The sequence below is a fragment of the Erpetoichthys calabaricus genome, chromosome 18 (assembly GCF_900747795.2).
Source record: "Erpetoichthys calabaricus chromosome 18, fErpCal1.3, whole genome shotgun sequence".
Lineage (NCBI taxonomy): Eukaryota > Metazoa > Chordata > Cladistia > Polypteriformes > Polypteridae > Erpetoichthys > Erpetoichthys calabaricus.
The window spans coordinates 7,789,010-7,807,367 of record NC_041411.2 but is presented as its reverse complement, the minus strand read 5'-3'; the positions used below and the strand labels follow the sequence as shown (position 1 = coordinate 7,807,367).

At 38.0% G+C, this 18,358-nt stretch overlaps 1 protein-coding gene across 2 annotated transcripts in view; it reads left to right on the top strand.

The window, feature by feature from the left end:
- p2rx7 (purinergic receptor P2X, ligand-gated ion channel, 7) overlaps positions 1-16,620 on the top strand; it is a 35,682-nt gene extending 19,062 nt beyond the window's left edge. For both annotated transcript variants that reach the window (XM_028825493.2, XM_028825492.2), the window contains exons 5-13: positions 460-556; positions 3,494-3,574; positions 5,754-5,895; positions 6,173-6,309; positions 6,959-7,049; positions 7,171-7,236; positions 9,767-9,883; positions 13,961-14,068; positions 15,761-16,620. In XM_028825493.2, the coding sequence (XP_028681326.2) occupies positions 460-556; positions 3,494-3,574; positions 5,754-5,895; positions 6,173-6,309; positions 6,959-7,049; positions 7,171-7,236; positions 9,767-9,883; positions 13,961-14,068; positions 15,761-16,225 (1,304 nt within the window). In that variant the 3' untranslated portion in view covers positions 16,226-16,620. The remainder of the gene's footprint in view (positions 1-459; positions 557-3,493; positions 3,575-5,753; positions 5,896-6,172; positions 6,310-6,958; positions 7,050-7,170; positions 7,237-9,766; positions 9,884-13,960; positions 14,069-15,760) is intronic.
- Positions 16,621-18,358: the final 1,738 nt, after the last annotated feature.

Sequence of the window (18,358 nt, the reverse complement as noted above, 5' to 3'; positions counted from 1 at the left end):
TTGTAACAGAAACAAAAGTTATAAAAACATGGTGGTCCATGCTGACCAACGGGAAGCAAATATATAAAAAAGGATTCTGAGGTTTACTTTAATGCGACTTTCTTTTCCTCCTCTTGGTAATGCAGAAAAATATCAGGCAAAGAACGCATTAAGCTATATTGTAAGGCTGTTGTATACTAATTGAAATAGGATTGAAGCTATAATGTACTATGGGCTTCAAAAGATGCTCAGATGAGATTTTTGAACAACATAAAACTCATGAGCCCGACGGTCTGAAAGATCTTTGCTTGTTTTTAAAAAGTTCGTTCAATGAATTAGATTACCCAGTAGTTTACATTTCTCAACATTTCCCTTTATAATTCCTTTTTATCATGTCAACGTTCTAAAATAATATTTAATGATCAAAATTCCATTTTTCTTTCACATTTATGGACGAGTTGATTTCTTTCCATATTCTAGGGATTCAAACAGGTGATTGTGTGGAAAATACTCCAAAGATTAAAATATGCAGGGTGCTTGCTTGGTGTCCAACAGAGGGAAACAAATTGCCACCGAAGTAAGTAATGAAACACCCTTACTTTTGAAGGGACTGCCTTTCAGATATTTGAAGTAATGTAGCAGTATGCTACTTGGATAGAAACACCAAATTAAATCCAGTCTATTTACTTACTGTATATTTCAACTGCTCCCACTCTACAATGACAGCATTTTTCCAGGTAATTCTCATCTTAAATAAAGCACTTAGAAGATCTGGGGTGTGAGGTCATTTCAAAATGTATGATCTAGAGGGGTAGTTTTAGGAATACACGCTTTCTTCATTGAAAACTTATGAAAGATGCAAAAATAAAACAGACTGTTATGTTGAATCACAGATAAACATTACAGAGTCCAGTCATGTCTTTGTGGTAATTCAACACATTTTTGTAGTGATATGGATCATGTGTTTGTTGCCTAATCTGAAATCTACTGTGTTTGCATAACATTTTGGGGGGAAAAAAAAAATTTGTCATGCCCACTTATAACTTTGCCATACGGCACAGTGTGTAACAATATTCATATAAGACAAAAGAATCTTGTAGGATGGTGACAGCAGTCAGATTAACCGTGGAGGGGGCCAGGCCTGACAGCTGTTTAGCTTTCAAAGTAAGTGGAGCTGGCAGCTATGGCGTGCATGAAGTTGAGTCACCATCTATGCCACTAAACTATTGCCATTTGGCATCCTGTTAAAACATTACATTTTATAATGGCAGGCAGTGTGGCATGGCACCTTCTTTTCCCTTTTTATTGTTGTGTCAGCTTCCATTCTAACTACATTTTAGTAGCCTCCCATCCCCTATATTTTAGGCCTGCAGACACAGGGAGAGGTATTTTAATAGCAGATGTAAACATAAATTACATTTGAAACACAAGTTAAAGGGGGTCTTTGAGAAAACTCAAGGTCTTCATGTGCCATATATAACTTGAATATTGCTGAAGAAGGGTGCATTATAAAGGTCCCAGGGCTCGATCATTGAGTCTGACACCCCTGCTTTAGAATTAGCAATTAACATTCACATCTTTGGACAATGACAGTACCTCAAGAAAAAAATTAATTATGTTTCAAAGTAATTATCACTTAAATAGTTTCATTAAAATAATTATAGGTAAAAAAAAGGTCTGCTATGATTTAAATTAACAAAATCTGAAATTTCAATAAGGGAATGTAATTTCTTGATATCCACTGTGCAGTGCCACTTTTAATCTTTAGCCTTGTTATAGTGTCTGTTTATTTTCTGAGTCTTCTTATTCCAGTCCAGGATTGGTAATGGCTGCTAACTATTCATGCAATATGAGGAAGCCAGTTGTGCACTGGACTCCAGTCTACAGCAGAGCACACTTACGAGAGCACACCTACAGTGACTTACACAGGACCATATATAAACTGGAGAAGACTCGCGCAGACATGTAGACAATGTGTCAGTTCTACATTGGCAGTTAATGATGGGAGATTTAAACATCAGTTGATAGACATTTAGTGTAGCACGACCAAACCTCGGATTCAGGAGGAACAGTGTGGTTTTCGTCCTGGTTGCGAAACAGTGGACCAGCTCTACACCCTTAGCAGAGTCCTGGAGGGTGAATGGGAGTTCGCCCAACCAGTCTACATGTGTTTTGTGAACTTGGAAAAGGCGTTTTACCGTGTCCCTCGGGGAATCCTGTGGGGGGTGCTCCGGGAGTATGGGGTACCGGACCCCCTGATAAGAGCTGTTCGGTCCCTGTACGATCGGTGCCAGAGCTTGGTCCGCATTGCCAGCAGTAAGTCGAACCCGTTTCCAGTGAGAGTTGGACTCCGCCAGGGCTGCCCTTTGTTATCGATTCTGTTCATAACTTTTATGGATAGAATTTCTAGGCGCAGCCAGGGTGTTGAGGGGGTCCGGTTTGGTGGACTCAGGATTGGGTCACTGCTTTTTGCAGATGATGTTGTCCTGTTTGCTTCATCAGACCGTGATCTTCAGCTCTCTCTGGATCGGTTCGCAGCTGAGTGTGAAGCGGCTGGGATGGGAATCAACACCTCCAGATCCGAGACCATGGTCCTAAGCCAGAAAAGGGTGGAGTGCCCTCTCAGGGTTGGGAGCGAGATCCTGCCTCAAGTGGAGGAGTTCAGGTATCTCGGGGTCTTGTTCACGAGTGAGGGAAGAATGGAGCGTGAGATCGACGGGCGGATCGGTGCAGAGTCCACAGTGATTCGGGCTCTGCATCGGTCTGTTGTGGTGAAAAAGGAGCTGAGCCGCAAGGCAAAGCTCTCAATTTACCAGTTGATCTATGTTCCTACCCTCACCTACGGTCATGAGCTATGGGTAGTGACCGAAAAAACGAGATCGCGAATACAAGCGGCTGAAATGAGTTTCCTCCGCAGGGTGTCTGGGCTCTCCCTTAAAGATAGGGTGAGAAGCTCAGTCATCCGGAGGGGCTCAGAGTAGAGCCGCTGCTCCTCCGCATCAAGAGGAGTCAGATGAGGTGGCTCGGGCATCTGATCAGGATGCCTCCTGGACGCCTCCCTGGTGAGGTGTTCCGGGCACGTCTAACCGGGAGGAGGCCCCGGGGAAGACCCAGGACACGCTGGAGGGACTATGTCTCTCGACTGGCCTGGGAACGCCTTGGGATTCTCCCGGAAGAGCTAGAAGAAGTGGCCGGGGAGAGGGAAGTCTGGGCATCTCTGCTCAAGCTGCTGCCCCCGCGACCCGACCTCGGATAAGCGGAAGAGGATGGATGGATGGACGACCATACCATCCCATATCATAAGATAATTATCAATTCTGCAGCTTCTGAAATTTCTTCAGTGCATTGGACAAAGTATATATGTACTATAATAAGTATATATGTACTATAATTAAATCATAAAGTACTTTTCTAGGCAATATTGATTATGAAGTCTTTACAAATTTTATTTTTGCTCATGGAATATTAGATCATTGTAATTTTTAAACTTTACTGTATTTTCATTTAATTTCAGGCCTGCTCTTTTTGCCTCAGCAGAAAATTTCACTGTCTTAATAAAAAATAGTATTGCATTCCCAAATTTCAATTATACAAGGTAAGACTTTTAATCATATAATCAGTTGTTGCTTGTTATTTTGTGTTTAGTTGTTCAAAGTAAAACTGACATCCATGGAAGACGCAGAAAATGGAATGGTAATGGGAATGATTCAGTATAACTGACATTTGTTATGTGATAGCGCATTTATTAAAAAGTACTGTGAATTAATAAATCTTAAAGAGAAAGATCATTTTAAATAGATGCATCATTAACTGTTGAGAAAAATGGAGTGTCTCTGCTATTGCCACATGTGATATTTTAGAATATGAAGTCCCAAAGACTCTGCATCAGAATGTACTTTTATTTATCCATGTTAAATTAATCCTAGATCTTGTGATGCAGTGTATTTTCTAGAGTATACCTTAGGTTTTAATAGATTCAGTAAGGCACAGTGAGGCTGATCCAGTCATAGCTTTATATGCCAAAAGGGAAACCGAACAGAAAAGCTACTGTATGTAGCAATTCAAGAAATGAGGTTGTAGGGTTGTAATTCGTAGTTCTACCGTTGAGTCCTGCTGTCTTGTTTTTAATTCTCTGCAGTGAATCATTCAATCTGGACAAGCTAAGAGTTCACTAGTATACTGTTTTTATTCAGAAGCAGTTATAAACTTGGTAATTATTTTGAAATTTGTTTGCAGATTTCATTAAAAGGAAGCGTGTTTTACATAGTGTTCTATTATTTACATTTACTTTTTATTTGCTTAGCTGACATTTTTATCCAAAGTGACTTAGAAACATCAGTTTGGGGAGGACTTTGAGGGGTGAGTGTTATGAGACAAGGTTCCAAAATTTGATTATCACAATTGAAGAGCTCAGAACAACATAAAAAGTAGTTAAAATTCCTGGGATACAAAAGCTAACCGCCAATATCAATTATACAGAATACCAAACATTATATTGCTTATTGGCTTCTGTCTCAATTTCCAGTAAACTGTTTTCCTTTTGTTTGATTTTTTTTTTTATCATTTATATTTTTCCTCCAACTTTTCCAAATGATGTAAAATAAATAATACTTTTGTAATGAATAATGTGTTTTGATTAATTACAATACCATTAATTATTTTTTTTAAATCTCATCCTTCATTGTCTCCATCTGTTAATTTTTCTAACCCGCATATCAGATTCAGGGTTGCAGTAATTAGGAAAAAAAGGCAGTTGTCCTGTCCAGATAACACCCCCAAATTTAAAAATCATAAAGTGATCATTTCTAAATTTAAGAATGTATACAGACAATATGGTCGTAATTGATAATGAAAAACTTGTACTCAGTTTGCAAACTCTTACAGTCGTGTGAAAAAGCTGGGTGAGTTGGCGTGGTATGTTTAATTTGTTTTGAAGTAGATAGATAGATACTTTATTAATCCCAAAGGGAAATTCACATACTCCAGCAGCAGCATACTGATAAAAAAACAATTAAATTAAAGATTGATAACAATGCAGGCATAACAGACAATAACTTTCTATAATGTTAACGTTTACCCCCCCGGGTGCAATTGAAGAGTCGCATAGTGTGGGGGAGGAACGATCTCCTCAGTCTGTCAGTGGAGCAGGACGGTGACAGCAGTCTGTCACTGAAGCTGCTCCTCTGTCTGGAGATGATCCTGTTCAGTGGATTCTCCATGATTGACAGGAGTCTGCTCAGCGCCCGTCGCTCTGCCATGGATGTCAAACTGTCCAGCTCCATGCCAACAATAGAGCCTGCCTTCCTCACCAGTTTGTCCAGGCGTGAGGTGTCCTTCTTCTTAATGCTGCCTCCCCAGCATACCACCGCGTAGAAGAGGGCGCTCGCCACAACCATCTGATAGAACATCTGCAGCATCTTATTGCAAATGTTGAAGGATGCCAGCCTTCTAAGGAAGTATAACCGGCTCTGTCCTCTCTTGCACAGACCATCAGTATTGGCAGAAAGTCCAATTTATCCTCCAATTTTTAATTTAAATTTTATTTAATTTTAATTCAAATTTGCATTGGTTTTGGGAATTAGTGCATTATGAATAAATATTTAGTTCTGCAATATTTAGTATTACACTTGCAGGAGAAGGTGACTCTTTAGAGAAGCACATAAGAATCTTCATGGGAAAAATTTTATTCGGATACAATTTAAAGACGACTGAAGCTCTTTTAGTATAAACAATGAAAACTGTGAATGTGTTGGCTTTGTATGCTTTGGTGTTAGGAGAAACATTTTACCAGAGATGAACGCCAGCTCCCTGAAGAACTGTAGATACAACAAGAAGACTGACCCACTGTGCCCTGTGTTTCGTTTGGGAGATATTGTCAAAGAAGCTGGAGAAAATTTCACTCAGATGGCCATTGAGGTTTGTTCCATTTACTGCCTTTCCCATTTAATATTATAGGACAACTGGGCTTTGGATCCCTGAAACCTCAAAATGCAAATAGTGGGTTCAAAACAGATGTGTGTTATTTTATATCATTACCAAATACATTTTACTTTCTTCAAGCTACGGACTGCTAGTAATCACAGAGTGAGAGTCAGGACAATACCTCATTTTTAACACAGTACAGCAAAAAATCTTTTGCAACTTTAGCTGAAGTGCTCAATGTGAATTACAGTATGTTATTGTTCACTTTTAGGGTGGTATTATCGGGATACAAATTGAATGGGACTGCAACTTGGATATACTGTTATACAAATGTATCCCTCAATATCAATTTCGAAGACTTGATGAAAGGGTCGATAATAAAACTGTAATGCCTGGCTTGAATTTTCGGTATGATTTTTAAGATAAATTCATCATACTAATCCATATTAATAGATGCTAGTGTTGAGCATATTTTATATGCATTATAGTGCATCAGTGAACATTCCGTACTAATGATGATGGTCTTTTTTTTTCCATTGTATTTTTATCCAGACTTGAAATTTATTTCCACAGGCCAACAGGACTGCTCCTGAGCTTAAGTAATAATTTCTCTGTATAATGTGACGTTTTTGTGTACAGTTCATTTTAGCATGGCATGATCATACAGTACTTAGCTCCGAAACCTTACAAATCCATTTTGTGATTCCTGCGCCCTGTCATGTGGAGTTAGCATGTTTTCTCAGTCTGTATGCTGTTCCCTCCTGCCTGTCTGACTTTCCTTTCACATCCCCTTAAAGACGTGCAGGTTAGATTAATTGATGACTCCAAACTGGTCGCTATATGGGTGTGTGCGCATGTTGGACCGTTGACCTGTGTGGCCAGTGCTGATGGAATAGGCTTTCGTTACCCTTGGCCCATAATTGGAATAAACATGCTTTAGTATCATGCAATATTACTTTATTTTGTCCTTTTTTTAATACATTACGTGATATTTCAGTTAGGCAGCAGACCTCAGAATAACTGATTTTCTGTTTAACATTCTTTAATATTTTTTTAGGTTTGCAAGATATTATAAAGTGAATGGTGTAGAGGAACGTACCCTCATCAAGGCATATGCCATCAAATTTGATGTCATGGTGTATGGAAAAGTGAGCACTCTTTATATTCTAAAATGCTTACATACTTTGTTTGATATATATCATATGAAGAAAGAGCTTAAAGTTTTTATTTGATTGGTAATATCTCTCTCTCTCTCTCTCCTTTTGGAAGGCAGGAAAATTCAATTTAATTAATCTTATTTTATACATTGGGTCCACCTTATCTTATTTTGGAATGGTGAGTATTATGTTATGAAAATACAATCAATTGCTAAAACTGTGGCAGAAAATGAATGCGTAATGTGATAGGAGTCCTTTTTAGCCTTGTCGCATACAGTAGCGAGTTAAAATGTCAGACTCCTATCTTGCATGTACCATCCAGGGTAGACCTAATTCAAAAAGTGAGCCTCCAGTTTCTTTATTTGAATTTTATCGTTATGTTATGGTCTAAGCATACTTCAGGCAAAGAGAAGCTCTGATATGTCTAAACAAACCTGAACACCCCCCGTGCTGACAAAGCTTTCATATTTCACTTTGAATTCACAAATGATGAGTCCACCAAAGAAACAGGCAGTAGAAAAAGTGGACCTTTACAGCACAGAAATGTTTTTTTTCTTCAATCTTCTTGCAATCAGCACCTTTTTACACTAAACATAAGTGTCATTTTGGGATGTGTGATGAAATGTGTGAATATTAGTTACCATTATTTTGTAGAGTCAATAAATATCAACAAACAATGGTCTCGGACAACGATAACATGATCAGGTTTCTGGTCTGATTTCTGTCTCTTCAGCTGTGTCCAGGTTGCTTGGTTTACGAAAAAATTCCATAGGCTGGACTGTTTGATGGTTTTAAAGTAGGCAGCACTCCAGTGTTAATCCATGGTTTAATAAAAAAAGAGTAGCAACAGGGAGTGATATCTTTCATATATGGGGTGAGTCAAAATTATGTTAACATTTGAATAGCGGAAACCATTTATTCACAAAACATACTTCATATGTGCAACATGATTTACAGGAATGTCTCAACCTGTTCGCCATCATACCACTGTGTGGAGAGCGCTTTGAGTAGTGAGAAAAGCGCTATATAAATGTAAAGAATTATTATATATATGGTGCATAAATTGTATATAAGTATATACATAGCAGTACCATTACTGTTAACATAATTTTGACTCGCCCTCTATTGACAGTCTTTCTACTTGTAACCTCAGATTCTGGTAGGTTTGGAGCATTTGGTTTGAATTTTATTTTCAGGTTTTCTCTGAATGTTTACAAGGTAAATGCAAACTACATCTGTGCGTAATATATAGAAGTACTAGGGGGCTCTGCCGCCTGCTTGCTTCGCTCGCTGACCATTCCACCCCCGGCCTGCGCTACGCACCAGCCACTTCACATCTCTGCCACTCACATATGTGGATTTCACTTTCACCAAACAACAAATCTTTTATTTCTTGTGAATACGCCTCTTCTACACTACTTTTCCCTGATGGCAACGTGAATTAGACGAATTAGACTTAAAGTTTAAATCCGAACAATATATTGGATCTCTTTTTGGTGTTCTGTTATTTCACTGATTTAATAATTTCTTTTTTACATTTTTTTATTACAATAGAAAGACAGCATAAAAACTACATAAATGTCTGCATAATCATTTAAAACTTAAATCACAGTGATGGACTAATTGATTATATTTACTGATAAAAACACCATCTTAATGCATTGTTAAATATAGTAAATATTAAAAAAAAAAGAAAATTGAAAAATGTTGCTTATATAGTACCTATTCCTGTGAAACTTTTTTTTTCATATACCAATAAACAATATTTTGTTGAATGTTTTTTATTACTCTCATCTTCCACACTGATGTTGCTGTCTGAATGGACTGCCCCATCCATAAAATCATTTGACCAGTCACCAGTGCAGCTTGCAATAGATAATTTTTTTTTGCCCAGGCCAGAAAAATATCCTACCTTGAGGCTTTACTCTTTTAAATAATACTGTGCAATTTGTTATTTTTTAACACAAGTTGCCAATGAGAACACAAATCATTCACAGCAGTGCTAACTTAACTAGCAGAACCCAAAGCATGTATATTTGGCCTTCGCAGCTAATATTGCTGTTTTTGGAATGTGTGTGGTTGCGCGTGTGTGTGTGTGTGCGCCCTGTGGTAGGCTGGCACCCTGCCCGAGATTTGTTCCTGCCTTGGCGCCTTGTGTTGGCTGGGATTGGCTCCAGCATACCCAATGTTAGGATATAGCGGGTTGGATAATAGATGGATGTATGGATGGATGGAATAAAGCCATCAACTGTTTAAAAAAACAAAGAAAAGGTCTGGACATGAAACACTGTTGTCATCCAGTTATAATGCTGGTAAAATATGGCATCAAAGCTGAGCAGGAATCGGATGAAATGAAATTATAGCCTTAATTGCACAGCAAAAGAACATAAAGCGTCCAATCCAATGACATAATATAAGTAAGCCAAAGGCTTATTTTTGTAAAAATGGATTTATTTGTATGGAATGTTGTGTGATTTCAATAAAATAAAAAAAGAAACTGATGGGATTTAAAATGTTTTTTGTTGTACACATTAAGTAATAGGATTATTAAATCAAACTTTTCTGCCAATAGAAGAATTGTTAGCATAACTACAAAAAATAGCCCACTGTTATTTATGAATCAGTTCTCATTCAGCTTCAAAAATAAAGACCAGAAAAACCTACACAAGCAAATATAATGATTACTACATGATTTATTTTCTTTTCAGGCTACAGTACTGATTGACTTTCTTATCACAACTAAGTTTCCCAAAAAGTGCTGCATGAAAATTCCAAAAAACATCTACAAACAGAAGAAGTATGAATATTTAGATGATTTGATACAGGTATGTATAATGCACCAGTACATCAAGTACATGATCATTGCCAAATGTTGGTTTAGAAGAAAACTATTGAGTCTAATGATAAAGTGGCTCCACCGTCCCCTGAACGGACAATGGTTTAATTCAACTTTTCCTGATGTTCTCCCTATTTTCACTCAGCGTTCATTTAGGAAATAAATGTTCTTACCAGATTCCAAAGTGAACTGTCAGCTCTAAATTGTGCTAGTTTGATTGAATATGAGTATGGGTCCCACTATGGACTGCTCTCCTGTCCAGAGTTTGTTCTGTGTTTGATATATGTAGGATAGTTTCCAGCTTTTTTCAGTCCATTAATGTAAATGAATGCATTGTTTTACTTAAAGGAAGTAAAAATATTAAGATACTAGCTGTGTAAGCTGTGGACGCTGAAGTCGAAAACAACGGGAAACAAACACCAATTTAAAATAAAAAGCAATTTGTTTATTCTTGGTGAATCAAAGAGACTGCTGCCAACTCCTAACCCTAAGCTCAATGCCACTGTCTGGTTAGAACAGACAGCCTGCTTAAAAGAAAAAATTATATCTTTATAATTTATAATAATATAATCTTTATATTACCTAGCTTGTTCATTTTGAGGTCATACTGTACATAGATTGCTGTAAGTTGCGGTTACATCCTGATTTATTACATACAGGAGTCCACAGAGTTTCTTACCAAAATAAAGAGTTATCAGGGCTCTCGCATTCCTAAGGAATATGCCCTTGTCAGCTCACACACACACAAGACCAGTTTAAAGCAGTTTCTTATAGTTCAGTACATTAGTTATAAAGAAATTACATTTTTATATCTTCATTAAATTTTGTCTGGTTAGATTAATAAATCCTTATTTATTACTCTACAAAGGACATGGTTCTTATAGTTTTAAGCAAGAATTCAGAAACTATCACATTGATTTATAATATCACAGGGTGTTCTGTTAGTATCAAGAGATCAGCATTTTCTCATAAAGAATGCAAATTAGTCCCTTAAACTGTGCACAAGCTTAATTCTTGTTCTACATCTCTCTATTATAAAAAAAAAAAATTCCATCCTGGTAAGCAAAAGCAAGGCTACGATACGTGTTCTTCTCGGAAGACATTTACAAGACCCACGAGACCAGAGAGACTTGTGACGGTGCGTCTTGTGGGGACCGTAAACATGAGGCATTGTGCCAAGAGATTGACCTAGGACCATCTCGCGATGACGTAGAACATGAGATTCTTGCAAGACACGCCCTACTTACATGCTATCAAATAAGACAACGGGGCAGCAAAACATTCAGTCTTGTGAAGGATTTGAGCACATACAGTTCCAGGGTCTCGGCGCATATAAAGGGCGTATAAGGACAATACGTGTTATAAATGAAACGTTGACGAATAAGCAAAGAAGAAAGCCGCGCGGAGAAAAGAGACTCAAAAGCATTGGAAAGAAAAAACAAAAAATAATATAGGTGCAAATTCAGAAAATAAGGCAAGTAATTATCAGCCCGTAACAAGTGGAATTGAAATACAGCACGTCCAATCAGGCTCAGAATTAAAAGACAGAGTAAAAGACAAAGTAGAAGTTCATAAAGACGTTCACAAACGTTGGCGCTATACACATGCAGAGCAGGTTATGAAAACTGCAATTCGAAAGGTTCAAAAAAAAAAAAAGTGTGTGTGATTCAAATGTGGAGAAAGTTAAAGAATATGAAAGTAGGAAAATTAGAAAGTAGAAAGTAAAGATTGCAGTAGCGCAAACAAACGGAATATTAATACTCGAAAAAGGGAAAATAATCACCACGGACCAGGTGTCATTGGGGGAAAAAAAAAGCAGGACAAAGCAAGGTCATAAAGAGGTTACAAAACAAAATGGACAAACACCAGCAGAGCAGGTTAGAGATAATTCAGGATAGGTTTCTCTGTTTGAAATTTCAGCAAAGACAAAGCGATCGACATCATCATCAGTTAATAATTGTTTTTGCAAAGTAATCAATAAATGCATGTGAGGTAAAACACGTTTTTGAAATTCTCTGACTTAAACTTGAAAGCCTTACAATATTTACATACTTCAGACATATCACCTATGCCCATATATTTGATCTCTATTTGCCTTTTAGTTATTTCTCCAAGTAATAATTTCTCTTTTTTTGCGCTAATGCGATGTTTAGTTTTTTTTTTGACACTTTCGTTTTTTTGCTGCTTTCATATTCTGTATCTTGCTCTGCATGTATCTCGTGCCTACGTATTTTTGGGGTCTTTTGAATTCCAGTGTTCATTATCTCTAACCTGACAAAGTCATTAAACACATGTCTCACTGGCCTCATTTAAAAGATTCAGCATATTTGGACTCGAAAGATTCCAAATATTGTTTTTACAGAAGTTCTGAAATAAAAGTGAAACTAATAAAATAGCAACAATTCAAAGAAAAAAAAATCTTAAAAGTGTGTCCGGAAAACCAAACACGGGGGTTGGCGAGCGAAGCCCCCTAGTATATGAAAAACAAGTCATATACAAGTAGTAAATCATATAGCTCTCTGCAGCATGATTAATACAAATACAGTCCTTAGTATGTATGAGGTAACTACTTATAATCATTACAGTTAATAATGTTTTTTTTTTCTTTCTCAAAGCCCATGCTGTAAAAGGCCTAGAAACTATTGAAATCGTCAGAACAAAAATTGAAATGTAGATGTCAGGTAATTGAAAGTAACTACTCTGGGCATCTCTCTCCTAGGAGATTTCGTTTTGCCGACGTGCTCCTCTTGCTTGTGCATTAGCGGCTAAGCGACTTTGTCTTTCTTCGGAGGTTTTGTTTTGCCGACGTGCTCGCCTCACTTCTGTATTAGCGGCTAAGCAACTTTGTCTTTCTTCGGAGGTTTCCTAAGCGACTTTGTCTTTCTTCTGAGGTTTCGTTTTGCCAACGTGCTCGCCTCGCTTCTGTATTAGCGCTAAGCGACTTTGTCTTTCTTCGGAGGTTTCGTTTTGCCGACGTACTCGCCTCGATTCTGTATTAGCGCTAAGCGACTTTGTCTTTCTTCAGAGGTTTCGTTTTGCCGACGTACTAGCCTCGCTTCTGTATTAGTGGCTAAGCGACTTTGTCTTTCTTCGGAGGTTTCGTTTTGCCGACGTACTCGCCTCACTTCTGTATTAGCGGCTAAGTGACTTTGTCTTTATTTGGAGGTTTCGTTTTGCCGACATACTCGCCTCGCTTCTGTATTAGCGGTTAAGTGACTTTGTCTTTCTTCAGAGGTTTCTTTTTTCCGACATACTTGCCTCGCTTCTGTATTAGCGGCTAAACGAGTTTCTGTCTCCTCCGAGGTGAAGCCCTTACCCAGACTCCACCTCTCACTTCCGGGCTGGACAGACAGACACATACACTTCCACGTGTAGACATTTATATATAAGATAATTACAGAATGTGCAAGTAGGAAATTTCAGATTACACTTTATGGGGAAAAAAAAGTACTTAGGAGTTGTAATAGACTTGTCACTGTCCACAACCAGATAGTATACAGAAGTGATTAAGAAGGCCAGTATGTTCTTGAGTAACTAGCAGAGCATGTTGAATACAGTTTTATAGAAGTTATGCATACACTGTACAATGTATTTGTGAGGCCTCAACTGAAACACTGTATACATTCAGTCTTCAAATTACAAAAAGTGCATATTAGTGCTAGCAAAACCTCAGAGGTAAACTACTGTGCTTATTTTGAATCTTCAGGATAATTAATGAAAGCTTGCATAAGTTCAAAGCTTATAGTGTAAGTAATCAACAGTTCAGAGTTGACATGAAATATGTGTGCAAATTATGAAAGGAATGCCAGATGTTACATTAGAATTGGTTATTAACAAAAGCACATACACAGAGATTAAAGTTGTTAAAGAGTAAATATTTTTTCACAAAGAGAACAATAAATAAATAGACAAAAGAATTTTGGTGACCATCAATTCTAGACTTTCTTTAGTGATTTAGGTGTATATTAATGAGCTAGATTGGGTGGAATGGTCTGTGCTAGATAATAAATGTCTTGTGTTCCTATGTACAGATTTTACATAATATTTCCTTTGATCTTTTCCTTAGGATGCACTCTATGTCTCTTTTGTAGATGAGAGTCATATTGCAGTGATAAAAGGATCAGTGGAAAACAGCTTGCAGGAAGTGAAAGCTGCATCTGTACAGGCAAGACAGGTGTGTTTACTGCTCCTGACTCTCAGAGAATGGGACATCATCTTCAGTCATTAAAATGAAAATAAATCATTTCCATATAGTTTAGTTAAACATTATAGAAGATCCTACTATACAACATTTCATATACTGTAGGAGTGAGGGGAAATTATACTAGATAAAGTAAGAAACTGCATATACAGTACTTAGAGATAAGTGACAAATTAAAGGTAACAGCTAAACAAATTGGCTTAACAGGTAATTGGATCACCAGGAGAATGGCTTTAATCGTGTATACCCAGAAAAGAATATGCAGTGCCGTTCTTCTATTAAGAAACGGCATCAATTAATATTTTGATAGTGACTTGAAAAGGGCAGTCTGGTGCTGCACTTGAGTGCCTACTAAGTGCTCAATTTAACCAAGACATGATTGAAGCAGCCATTGTGCCATTATTATTTTTATTGTTTCCATGCTCCTAAAATATTCCTTGGTAATTTACACTCTCTGAGTGGGTTTATGTTCATACACCATCAGGATAGAAATGCTTCACCATATAATAGTTACAGAAAACCACTATGTACTTACTTCCTTATTGTTAAAGGGACATAGTGAACCTATTCTATGCTGGGATGTACACCCCACACCATTACAAGCCATCTGAACCATTTTTCCCCCACATATTTATAACAGACAATTGCTTGTGTACTTTTCTGATTTTACCTTCATAAGTACATTTTAGGTATAACATGTCTATATACCATCACCTTCCCAATGTACGTCTGTTTTTGAAGTATTTTTTCCATCTTTAGATGGACACTCACACAAATGATCCAGAGTTGATCTGGGTTGACTTGGCCTAATGTTTTAAAAACGATGCACAAATATCATTGGAGATGGGTTTGTTCTTCTCATGGCAGCTCCCCCTAGCTGATGGTGCCTCTTCCTACTTTAAAGCAATCTTCATCTTGATTACTGAGTAGTCTTCACCAATTAAGTACTTTCCAAAGTTAACAATCAGCACACGTCCCTTAGAGCTACTGAAGTCTCATTTTTACTAATGAGCAACTTGACTTTGATCCCCTAACTTGGCTTTGAGAAGACCTCCTATGGATGAGTGCTGTGGTATAAGAATGTAATATTTGTAATGCTGGCGCAGATTCTGTGACCTTAAATCCTTCCTGCTGTTACATTAATATATCCACACCTTTGAGTGTATTATTCCTATTATAGGGGCGACATGGTGGCGCAGTGGTAGCGCTGCTGCCTCGCAGTTAGGAGACCCGGGTTCGCTTCCCAGGTCCTCCCTGCGTGGAGTTTGCATGTTCTCCCCGTGTCTGCGTGGGTTTCCTCCGGGCGCTCCGGTTTCCTCCCACAGTCCAAAGACATGCAGGTTAGGTGGATTGGCGATTCTAAATTGGCCCTAGTGTGGCTTGGTGTGTGGGTGTGTTTGTGTGTGTCCTGCGGTGGGTTGGCACCCTGCCTGGGATTGGTTCCTGCCTTGTGCCCTGTGTTGGCTGGGATTGGCTCCAGCAGACCCCCGTGACCCTGTGTTTGGATTCAGCGGGTTGAAAAATGGATGGATGGATTCCTATTATAAAAGAGTGAATCCATTATATTACCTAATGAACCTTTGCCATTGTTCCTAAAATTATTTAAAATGTTGTAAGTTAAAATAAAGTGTAGAACTGTGTATTTGCTTTTTTTAACCTATACAGCACCGTGAAAGCAGCAGAAAGCAGCTGTCAATGTCATTGAAAGACCAAGATGTGGAAATGCAAGAAGTGTCACATTTAATAGAGAAGAAAGACATTCCATCATGGTGCCACTGTGGACACTGCTGCTCTGCGCCAACTAACCATGAGCAGCTCTGCTGTCGCCGAAGTAATGGGCAATGCATAACTACATCAGAATTGTTCAGTAGGCTTGTCCTGGACAGGCGGACCTTGGAGCTGGCCCTGCTGTATGAGGACCCTCTTTTGGATTTATGCAATGAAAATATTATCTGTAAACTGCGACACTGTGCCTATAGGCAGTACATAGAGTGGCGCTTTGGAAGCATTTCTCCTGGAGGTACAGCTGTAGTGCCGCGGTGCTGTGTGAATAAAGTCAGACACAAATTCCCCAGTGCTAGTGGTCACTATAAGGGCCTGTGCCTTGAAAAGAAAGGTAAACAAAATTAAACAAATCTGAAAAGTACATTGCCTTACGGTAATGTTTAGGTATGCTGGATACATACACATTGTGCTTAGAAGAACTGACATGTACATTTATTGCAAGATGTTAACGTCTGCCAGCCATACTTAAGTGATCATGGTTACATAGACATGAGAAAGCTTTCGACCTACAAAAAACCTGCAAACAAAATAGAAATGCAATCTAAGAACAACTTTTATTGATTTTTTTTTTTCAAATACTGGACATTGAGAAGGGACAAGAATTTTAAACGTAATTATAATATTTTGAGAGGTTATTGAAAATCTGAATTTGACAATTAGGATTTGAACATGGAGAAATAAGTGTTTATGTTTCTGTTAATTTTCCTACAGTTTTATTTTTTATATAGATTTATACAATACTGTATATAACTACACCTGAAAAATGACTGTTCATTATTTTGTGCCAAGTCACAGTATTTTTATAAACTACTTTTAATAATCTCAAAGGTGTGTGGTTTTATTTATTTACCGACCCCAAACTGGCTAGGTAGGACATGTACATAAATTTGTCCAGCGACAGACTGGCACCCCATCCAGCATTAGTTCCTATCTTAAGCCTTAATGTGTTAGTCGTTTATCTATATTATTTAGGTGTTTATTGATTTAATTTTTTAAATTTATTTTCTGATGATTCTGCACTTATGGATTGTATTGATATTGGGAATGAGAAATAAGAGATGAGTCAGGTTCACAGCTGTGTTTCTTGGTGTGGAAAGGATTGTCGGCTACTTAATATCAGCAAAACCAAGGAGCTGATTAGACTGTGGCCACGCCAAAGAGCTTCTACACCCTTAAGATTACATTTATGCATACAAAAATACTTAAAGTAATTAAAAGGTGCTAACATAAAACCAAAATTAATATAATCACATAAAACCAAAATTAATATCTCTAAAACTGTCAAGGTAAAAAATGTTGGTACCGCCTTTTGTGCAAGTCATACCAGAACTTGTTGGACAAAAAAAAAGAAAATAAATGAATGGTTGTTTCAATATTATGACATAAAATCACAGCTATTATAATCAAAATTGAAAAGAGTCTTAGATAGGTATAAACTGTTAAAAAATAAATTTCTTTAGAGCCTGGAAGAAATGGGAAACTTAAAAGAATTTAGTCCGTAAATGATCCATAGTGTTCACTGGGTAAACACCGTGACTTAACAGTAATAATGCATTTTATTTATATACTCAGAATTCTTATTTGCATACGTGGGATATAAGAAGTCGTTAAAATAACTGCGTATGTCCATCCATCCATCCATTTTCCAACCCGCTGAATCCGAACACAGGGTCACGGGGGTCTGCTGGAGCCAATACCAGCCAACACAGGGCACAAGGCAGGAACCAATCCCGGGCAGGGTGCCAACCCACCGCAAGACACACACAAACACACCCACACACCAAGCACACACTAGGGCCAATTTAGAATCGCCAATCCACCTAACCTGCATGTCTTTGGACTGTGGGAGGAAACCGGAGCACCTGGGGGAAACCCACGCAGACACGGGGAGAACATGCGAACTCCACGCAGGGAGGACCCGGGAAGCGAACCCAGGTCCCCATGTCTCCCAACTGCAAGGGAGCAGCGCTACCCACTGCGCCACCGTGCCGCCCAACTACGTATGTGTTTATTGGAAAATTGTTATTTTTAAAATGATGTTCTTGAATTAATAATGAAGAAAAACGGAGAATTCTCGCAACAAGTGTGGAAAAACTGTCCATAGAAGTTGATGCTATTATGTACAGTACTCAACATCTGAGGTCACATGGGATTAAACATCAGCCAATCGGCACTCTTACAAAGATCACGTGCCATAAAATGTGCCGTTCCGCTTTGCCGACAGAGGAAACCTGCTGGTTGCTTGGAATTGAAACTCTGTATTTTTATTTCTAGCGGTTTGAAATTTTATATTCAGTTGAAGAAAACATATTTTGCGATTGTAGTGTCCAAAACGTGTTGTTAGTGCTGAAGCACTTAGTTCAAGCGGAATGATAATTTCAGTAAACACTATAGTCGCGTAGCGTTTATAAGTGCAACTCGTAAAACGCGCTTTGGCTAGTATGTGATGTATCCTGTATTAATAATTAACAGCCATGT